Here is a 10,040-nt window from a genome sequence, read left to right as displayed (position 1 = left end):
AAATAAAGTTGCCTGCCTATAAAAATAAGAGTGCCTTTTAACACTTGCTTTTCTCCTTGCAAACCTGTCATAAACAAGCATTAAAACTACCCCCAGTCTTAACTCTGCAGCATTTCACAGCTCCTACACCTGCATCACTGGCTCACCCTACCTTGCCAGCAAAACACAAGGTGTCACCTCCGACAGCCAGAGATCGCAAATTCAACAACCCCATCACCCCTCAGGATGTTCTACAACTTCACACCGTTTCAGAGAAAACCAGCTGCCTTGTTTTCCCCAGGGATGGGCAGACATCTAGCACCTGGGGGAACACCACGCGCCCCGACACCAGCGAAAGTCTTTCGGTGAAGGGGGCACATCCTTCCAAGAGGAGCCCAGGACAACACGTGGCCCCTCACACCCACCTGCGCCAACTGACACCTCGCCACAAGAAAGCACCCGGCAGTGGGAATGCCCTTCGCGGCCGCAAGCGCTCAGAGTTCGCCTCACGAAGGCAGCAAGAACCCTTTACCACGGGTTTCCCCACTTTTTTCTGAACGTGCCCAAGGCTGAAGCGCAGCCTGTGAGGAAGGGTGACAAGTCTCCTGTTCAGCACGGCCCCACGAAGTCAGGGGGGTCTAACACTGCCCCGACCCCTTTGCCAGTCATCGCTTTTCCACCACGTGTCTTCAGGGGGATCGCGCTCCCAACGGTTGCAACGCAGATTTGAGCAGAGCCCAGCCAGGTTATTCAGCACGTGGAGCCCCGTTAGGAGACTGGTGGTTTAGCTTACCTGGCCAGCAGAACCCAACTGCCTTCCACTCCGTTTGCCGGGCTGCAAGAACTTGCACCCAGGTAGGACCAAGCTATCCCCAAGACTCCCAAACAAAAGAGAAGGCAGAGGACAAAGTCAGGCTTGATGGGGCTCTGAGCAACCTGATCGAGTTCAAGATGTCCCTGCTCCCTGCAGGGGGTTGGATGAGGTGACCTGTAAAGGTTCCTTCCAGCCCAACTCATTGTTCCTATGATTCTGTGATGACAACAGGACACAAACCAGGCTGCTGTCCCGGTCTTCAGCCACATCACGGTGTACGTGAAGTTGCTGAATAACCAGGAATTTGCTCCTGCTTTTAGTTCTGCTCTTACTGTTGCATTACAGAGAAGAGCTCACATTTATAAGGAAGTCTGTGTTTTCACAAAGGATGGCGAATCCTTTTAAAATAATTCCAAGACAAAGCAAAGTCCACTTCCAGTCCTTGCCAAGATGCAGAGGGGGAAGAAAACAACTTGAAAGGAGGTCGGAATCCTTAGTAGTTATGCATGTAAACAAGTTTCATGATTTGAATAGGACTCGAAAACGTATGTGATAATTTTGTTAAAGCAAAAAGCAATGTTCTAAGCACACATTACTACAGAAACTCAGACATGACCCGTGTAAAATTAGTAACTGAACAGTTAAAGATATGTTTTTACATTTCATTTGCATCTGGCTCTGCATTTCAATATTTTTCCATAATGCTGAGGGGTCACATACATAGATATATTTACAGTAAAGTTGAATCGGGAATTGATTTGGCTCAGTATCCTTCCAGCTAAGACTGTAAATACCAGGGTCCTGTCTGCTCTGTATGAATACAAATGGCCTCGGTGGAGTTCTGCCAGTTTACAGCAGCAGGAAATCAAGGCCAGAGGATCAAAGGGTCTCTTTCATAAGAGCAAGGATTTGTTTCCATGCCACCTTCTTCAAAAGGTTCTGAATTATCTGCTGAGCACTCTCCACACTAAAATTATTTCTTTTCAGTGGCGCTGTGCGTATACAGCTGTATAGAATGACACCGTTGTGCATTAACAGAAATATATTTAGAGCCATAACAATGGCCAAGTCAGACAGATTTGGCTGCGTCTTTTTTTCATTTCTTCGATTTTTATCTTATTTTCTCACAACGATTATCTCTGCAAATGACTTACGCAGTCAGTGTTCATGTAGTAACGCCCAAACAAGCAACAAATTTAATACAGATAAGCTCACTGACCGATACGGATGCATCTCTCTAACGCACCAACAAAGTCATGAACATGAAGGGATTAGAGAGATTCACCACAGACGGGTTCACCCAACATCGGAGATGCTCAAAAGCCTTGTCAGTGTGGTGGGGAGAGAATCATAGTCCTTTCTGCAGCAGCCTCTAAGTAGATTCCAAGTAGCACTCCAAGTTTCCTGTTCCATGCCTGAGATTTGCCTTTAATTCTTTGAGAAAACTGGAAAAATGCTCAGAAAAGACCATAAATAGAAAAGAAGAATGTCCCTCAGCTCTGCTGAAAATATTAAATATTAAAGAGAATACAAGCTACAAGAGGAAAAGATATATATTATTCAGACTCCAAAGCACCTCACAAACACTGAAACAATTCCAGGTAACTAACTCCATTTACATGTATAAAATTTAACATGCACATAAAGTATGTTCTTAAAAATGACAACCTGGTAATGGAGAAGAGGAAAATATGCCTCCTCTGCGAAGGATAATCAAATGAAAGGTACCAGCCAAAAACAACCACGAGGGCAGGCCAATAAAATGTCACGTTCAGAAAATGTAGCCTGCACTGCCTAATCTCCACCGTGATATTCATCTCCGTTAACAAAGAGCAGAAATCTAACTCCTGAGTGGTGTAAATGTAAGCGAATTATCCCCATTTCTCTATAAGATGGATGTCGCTAAAGAGTTCCAATTTTGCGGGGTATTCCGCAGCGAAGTGTTTCTTTATATCAAACGAAACCATGTAATGACTATACTGAATGACACTTACGGAGCATAATAGGTACTCTGAACATTTGGTAAGAGAATCATCTGCCTGGGAGAGAAGGAATTGAATGGCTCGATGTATCCCTAATGCACAGGGAAAAATTGATAATGAAATGAATTGAAAAGGCACTTAGAGATTCCAGAGCTGATTTAGCCTGAAGATCATTGTGAACCCATGGACAAGTTTTCTCACTGGCTCTACTGGCAACAGGATTCTGACAGGGCTGAGCTACACTCCACATGACTCGGACCTTCCAAAAAAAATAAAACACAAAAAAACTGCCAAGCTCATCATTCCCCAAGCCCATAAAAGCCCACCTTTACTTATGGTTGATTCTTTGTCTGCAAAAGTCTTCTGTCAAGACTTTTAAAGGCTGTCCTTGCTGTCTTTGTACAGCAGTTCTCAATTTCTTCCTCCCAGATTTGCTCATGGAGCTCTTCCAGAACTTTCTTCTGATCCCTCCCATTTACACACATTATCCGTGTCTCCCAGAAGAAGATGAATTAATATCTGCTCGGCAATTTTTTGCTGAATGTTTCACTGGAAAATTCCAGTTGGATCCGAAGCGTTTAATTCAAAATATCTTTGGTTCAACGAAACAATTCATTGAATTCAAATGAATTCACATTTTTTAAAAGAAAAAATAAAAGTTTCCCAAAGAACAGCAGAATCTGCTATTCACACAATTGCATAAAAACCTGTTTTAACTACAGCACAGGCATCCTTTTGAGTGTAGATGTTAAAAATAAATTTCTCATTACTTTCTACCAGCAAGGTCCTATACAGACCAGTACTTTCCATACAACATACCTCTAGTTTTGTATCACTCTCCCTAAGCATCTTGTCTGAGAGTATTTTCTTTCCTTTGTTAATCTCACCCTTAAATTATACGCCCCTAATCAAGGTAAACACCATTCCTCAAAACCAACGCTATTCAGCTTTCAGTGGTCTGTGATTAGGACCTACAAAATTACCGATCCGGAAAATTTCCTTTGGAGCAGCTAAACACCTTTCTTTGCTTTTATAAATTGCTGACAACAGAGCAGCCAACTGGCCGCAGGGATTTCATCCAGAGCCTTTAAACAACTTGTGGTTTGGTCTCTCGCCTGCCCGCTCAGGCACTCTTCCCAAATCCATCACGGTAATCACCCACTTCAGAAATAATGGAGATAGGCCAAGGACAAAACGTTGGTCAATAAACTTCAGCTCTTGCCGTTATAGCAGGAAACGACCGATAATACAGATCAGTGTTGTGATGTTAAAACAAGCCTCCACAGCAAAGCTTCTGCAGCAAACTGAGAAAAATGAATTCTAAACACCTCCCAGCAAGAGTGCCTCCTACCTTGCGTCAGAGAGGCCCACTCTTCTCTCCCACCCCACCCATGCGTTCTGGCTTTTACTCAGCTCCAAAGTTTGCTGTACTTCAGTGATGCTGAGTGTAAACTGCAAGCTCGTATTTGGAAACATCTGCAAAAAAAAATGTCAACTCTGACAGCCTTGCAACGCCAGTTCCTTCAGTGGAGATCACTCTCTGTTCCTCTGTGAGGAAGGCTTTTTGTAGCAGTTCATGTCTTAAATGTTAAGGTTCTCATCAACTCAAAAAGTTTACTGGAAAACAGGAATATTTATTTCTTTGCAGAGCTGAAGTAACTCAAAAGGCAGAGAAAAAACCAAACAATATTGCTCTCTGGCTGAAGGGCTACTATACAAGCAACTCTGGGCATCTTCCTGTGCGGTGTTTTCATTAGGGCTAGCAAGAGGTACCCTGAAAGTCAACCCCAGGCTCCAAGGCACCCTGGGAGAACAAACGCAAAAAATCTCGGGGATGTCATTTACTGGCCACACAGATAAAAAAAACTAAACAACGGTACAAACTAAAGTTAGATTTACCCTCCTAAAAATGTCATTTCAACAGCACTGCACAGAATGCCTTTGACTCAGTCTTCAGCTCATGCTGACTTGACATCTGTTCCTGTTTCCTTCTCTTCAGACAACTCCAAAAGGGCCTTCAGCTCAGCTTCGGAGAACTTAGGGGTCAGTGCCACATTGTCGTAATCAAATTCTTCATCAAGTGAGAATGGTTGAACATCGTCCCCCAGTAGCTGTAACGAGGAAAAACAGATACATAAATAATATTGCTGCAAGTGATGATCAGGGAGCACAAAATATAAACTTCTAATTAATATTTAATTAAACTATTTTTTCTGACTCTAGCACTCTCAGCTGATTAAGCTCTTTTTAAGTAAAAGAATAAATTCAATTATTCAATCTGACCTAATTTAAGCCATTTAATGTGCCCCATTTGTACCGTACTGTATCCGAATGAATATCATTAGCTAATTTCGCTCAAGGCAGGGCATCTGAAAACCTCCCTTCCACATGTCTATTGCATTCCTGTCACTTGTAGCAGCAGGGCTGCGGGGATGTGGACAAGTTATGTACAGCTGTATTAAATTTCAAAGACAGATTCCATACCCTTACAATCTGGGCTAGTCCCACAAAAAGCTTCAGTGTATATGCACCTGAGACTAATGTAACACGCGGCTGCAGCAAAGGAAATGCCCGGAATGAGCAAAATGACACATAATCAATTTTCAGACTCTTAATAATTCCTTTCCACTGGCTCAGAGATATGCAGTTGGCTGCTTTGGATTTCTTGCGTGATGAACATCAAGCCGTACTGCGTTTGCCAATATTTGCCTTGTTGGCCTAGTGTTGGCATTTCTGTCTTGCTTCTCGCGGAAATATCTTAGAATAAACTCTCTGCCTATAAAATAAAATAATGGAAGCAAGTAAGTACGGCAGGTCGCGCGCTGCTAAGAGACTGCGGGGGGCCGTGACACAAAAGGTAAGCAGTTATACAAAATTCATTCCAGAGCTACACAGGAGACACATCCTCGCTACCCAAACTATACACGAGTGCTTTCTATCCTTCGAAGAGTTAACCTGACACGTCTAGAAATTTCAACCACGGCAAATAGTGTTTCAAAGATTTAAGTACTTCAGTAGCAAATCAGCCAAACACTTAACAACATGCTTATTTTTTCAGCCTTCTGATGACTCCTCATTGAAGCCAGTGACTACTGGCTTCTTAGAAGTTAAGAATATACTTATTAGTTTTGCTGAAAGGAAGAACACTCAGCAGCTTATGGTCACTGCTCAGTTTCGAAGGCGCGGTATCCCACACAATTTCTGGCGACACTTTGTACGAAGCTGCGTGGGCACAGTTAACGCCATCTAATAAGTCAGAGAAGTGGCAGCTGGATTCCTGTCCCGTGGCTGGACACCTGACAGACGTGGTGGCGAGTATCTTACAAGTATCTCCATCACTTATTAATAAACTGCAATACTGCCTGATTGATCGGGAAATATTTTTTCTGGTTTTGTGTAATTCTATTAATCATCTGCATTGCTTAATGTTCTAAGGACCTGGCTTACTTTGGCTTCAACCAATGCTGGAGCATAGAAATCATCCTAGATGCAGACCGGCAGACCACGGGCATTTATAAAGGAGAAAAACAAGCTGTGGAGACAGAGTTTGTCTAGGAAATGGTATTCATTCTTCATGCAAAGATTATCTTGCTTATGTTTATATCACAGTATCACAGCATGCTAGGGATTGGAAGGGACCTCAAAAGATCATCTAGACTCTTCCAGGTAAACCAACATCAACTTTTATATATTACACATTCAGGAAATGTTTACATGAGACAAAGCCTGCACACAGGCTCTCTTTCCCATTAAAGCTGAGGTCATTGAGGCTCCTTTCATCTTTTCCATAGGAAAAGCCTCCTGAAATTCCATGCCAGTAAGGGTAGAAACAACTAGGTAACAACTGGCACAAGCAACCGGGGTTCATCAGAAGCACTCTTCTAAAACACGATGCAACGCGCAAATATTTTTCAGTCAGTCTGGCTGCAACGATATTTGTTACCACACCTACAGGTAGCTCAGCTAAGAAGAGTTTAAATTACAGTACATCTTCCTACGAATTCTACAAAAACGAACCTGTTCTTCCTCTGCCCACATAGTTATGGAAAGTATATACACACCCCCTGTGCCCTTGCGTTGACCTTCATGTCATTCCAGGAACATTTGACATAGACGCAGAGAAAAACTGGAAGAACTTTTGTTTTTAAAAAAAACCCAACCTTGCCCCCAAAATGCTAGCTGAAATGAGAAGCCAAAGTAGAACATACTTGACTTCGCTGTTAACAATTTTACTGTTACCTGCCCCTTGCACACTGAAAAGTTCATTCACATTGCATATTCATCAGCATTCTTCATTACTCAAATGAGTACCCAAAGCAGTAGAGATTCCTTTTTTTTTGCTTCTTCTCCTAAGCAGTCAGTGAACCTTCCACACAGACAAGCAATCTAAAATTTTTATACAGCAGGCTGCAATTTTGATCTCTTTCAAAAGGAAGACATTTTGCAATAGAACACCGAATCCTCTGAGCTGATCAAGTTATTATCTTGTTATTTTTGCCTAAGGAGCTGAGAGAAATACGTGAATTTCAGGTGTCTAATTTAACATCTAATTGAAATCTTTTTGAGAGGTCTCTGGGAATAGAATTTTGCTCTATTAGAAGACTGCCAGTTTGCTTAAGATTGCTCCTGTGTTTTACTCTCTGAAGAAAATATCGTTTTCATTTACAGTTCCTGCATGTTCAAATTAAAGAGGAAAAGAACGTAATATTCATATTAATAACTGAAGTATTTTGCTAAAGGCTGTTTTGCAAAGTAACGGAGTAAATAAAATACCTTGAAGTTGAGACTTTCAAAAGTCTATTAATAATTGGCTACTCAGCTCTTTTTTTTTTTTACTCTTTTTTATTTTTTAATCTGTGTGAAGTTACAGTTAACTAAATGGCTTGTCTCTATCCTTCCAAAACCTTAATTTCTGTGTAATTATGGCACTCTGTGAGTCGTTTGTTCAAATTATGTCAAGGATGCACATACACCCACCGATGATTTTGTAGTATACTCAAGGGAAAAGTTACTAGTTCAACAACAGTAAGTAAAATAGGAGGGGAAAGGCAAATTATTATCTCTTAAGCTTAATACATATCTCCTATCTCTTCAGCTTAATTATGTATCTCTTCTAAGCTTAATATAGTGCGGCATCTGGGAGAAAAAAGAAGCTTGCCTTGAGCTTGGGGCACTGAAGTGGGAGTAAATAAATCTCGACTAATTTTCCACTTCTGCTTCATCATTCTGGACAATTCACTCAATCTCTGTGTCTTTGCTGGACTCTGAGATCTAACTCTTCCATCTTCTTTCACTTAGTCATTCCTCTCTTTAAGCTCTTCCTTGTTCTTGTTTTATTTATGCACAGCACGTAGCAGAAACAAACCTCAGTTGAGGCGTATCAGTAAAACCTCAAACCAAAGGAACTCAACGGAAGCTGTATTGGACGTGATAGATGCTGCTGTTCTACAGATAAAGATAAAATGATAGGAATGGTCAACACTCTTCTGAATGCTCAGACTAAAGACAAACAAAGGAGAATAGAAGGGAAGAACTCAACTTTCCTAATCCGAGCCATGTGAAAACCAGGCGTCTAGATGAAGGTAGTCAAGTCGCCAAAAAAGACCGAGCCTGCGAGTCAGCCTGTGGATGGAGAGGCAGCACACCTTGGGACAAATGCCTTCAGCAAGTGGGGTGCATCACTTTCTGGAGGTGCTTATCTCTTCAGGACAGGAGTGCTAAGTAAGACTAAATTTAAAGGCGAAGTTAGCCGAGATGAACCCCAGTTTGAACGCACGGTTCTAGGGAGTGGATGGAAAATATGCATTCAGCTGCACACGTATGCATGCAGAGGGGAGAGGGGGAATAAGGACAAATAAAGATTCTAAGAAGCAAACACTAAGACATGCTATTAATTAAAAAACTATCGTTTCTTTCACGAAAGCAAGTAGAAATATAGGAGAGAAGAAATACCTGGCTAGGGAAGGTAAATGTTCTATGACAATGTACTCAGAGCACAGTGACTGCGGTGGCCTGTGGGAGGTGATGGACGCTGCGCCACTTGGACTGATATCCAGGAATAAAGTTATGTCTAAAAGCAGGGAATAAAGACGAGGCAACATCCGTGGAAAACTCAAACAATTTGCTGCGTCATTCACTACGCCTCTTCCCAACAGCTTCAGGCAGAAAAACGTTTTCAGGGAGAAAAGTTGCTCTTTAACAATTAGCCAGCTTACACTCTGGCTCCACAGCATTGACATTTGGCGTCCTACATTGCATTACTATGGTTTTTTTAATTTTTCATAGGGAATGGGTTTCCATTCTCTACAAAAACTGTCTAGGCAGCCCATTCTGCTGCCCTTCCCTAACAGATTTCCTTTGATGGACAGAGAATAGGCTCATTTCAAAGCAGGGATGTCTCCAGGGAAGATCTTTTTCTCTTTCTGAACTAGTCCTGCCATAAGAAATGCAAGACTTAATTTTCAAAGCAATGACAACTGGCAGCATCGAGGGATTTCAAAATGGTCCCGTTCAGTCTCGACAGTTCTAAAAATCAGGCCACAGTTATATTATCTAAAATGAAGGCACAAATACGTGTATAATTTAGGGGGAAGACCACCTTCATCTTGAGTAGCCTGGCACCAACTAAACGGTTATGAAAATCATAAGTCTTTCTTCTTGAAAAATGCAGCAACCCTTACCCAGTGTAATAATACTCAGTTTCTCTTTCATAACCCAACTTTTTCTCAAATGGAAATGAATTTTGCATGCAGTGGGATCTTCATCTATTTTTCATGATTTATAGTTTAAAGAGTCATATGCAATCCTTTATGAACACTGTAGGCTGCTACAACTCTCCTTCTTCTTTTGTTTTATACAGAAGTTATCAAATGAGAAAACTATAAAACCTCATTCTAGGGGTTTTTTTGTGTGTGTCAGTGGATATTTCTTAAGGCAAAAACCTTGAATTATGTCAATCCTCCGGGAAAAGAGTGAGTATTTTTATTCACAGAATGGTGGGTATTAAAGCTTGAAAGGTCATTTCAGAACATTTACTTTTTCCCAGAGCAGACTTGTTCCTTATAGTAAAGAGTTTATTGCAAAGAACTAAACACAATTGAGCTCGGGAAAGAAGGCACCATATGCACCGCTATAACATCAAACCTTCATTGGTCACGCGTCATTTATAAACTTGATTTCAGCCTCACGGGACATCAATAAGCATATGAAACTATCAAAACTGGCCCATTTTAGCTGGAAGCTAACTTCAGCTTCTATTACAATGA

General features: G+C 41.5%; 1 protein-coding gene across 1 annotated transcript in view; it reads right to left on the bottom strand.

The window, feature by feature from the left end:
- Nucleotides 1-4,733: 4,733 nt before the first annotated feature.
- The window catches only part of LOC104274266 (chromosome unknown open reading frame, human C11orf74), a 27,171-nt gene continuing 21,864 nt past the window's right edge, over nt 4,734-10,040 (bottom strand). Inside the window, exon 6 of the mRNA XM_009869858.1 lies at nt 4,734-4,886. Within this exon, the coding sequence (XP_009868160.1) occupies nt 4,734-4,886 (153 nt within the window). The remainder of the gene's footprint in view (nt 4,887-10,040) is intronic.

The sequence above is a fragment of the Apaloderma vittatum genome, unplaced genomic scaffold, assembly GCF_000703405.1.
Source record: "Apaloderma vittatum isolate BGI_N311 unplaced genomic scaffold, ASM70340v1 scaffold11580, whole genome shotgun sequence".
In the NCBI taxonomy this organism is placed as follows: Eukaryota; Metazoa; Chordata; class Aves; order Trogoniformes; family Trogonidae; genus Apaloderma; species Apaloderma vittatum.
Note: the sequence above shows the minus strand (reverse complement) of the source record. Positions and strands in the feature narration are given on the sequence as shown.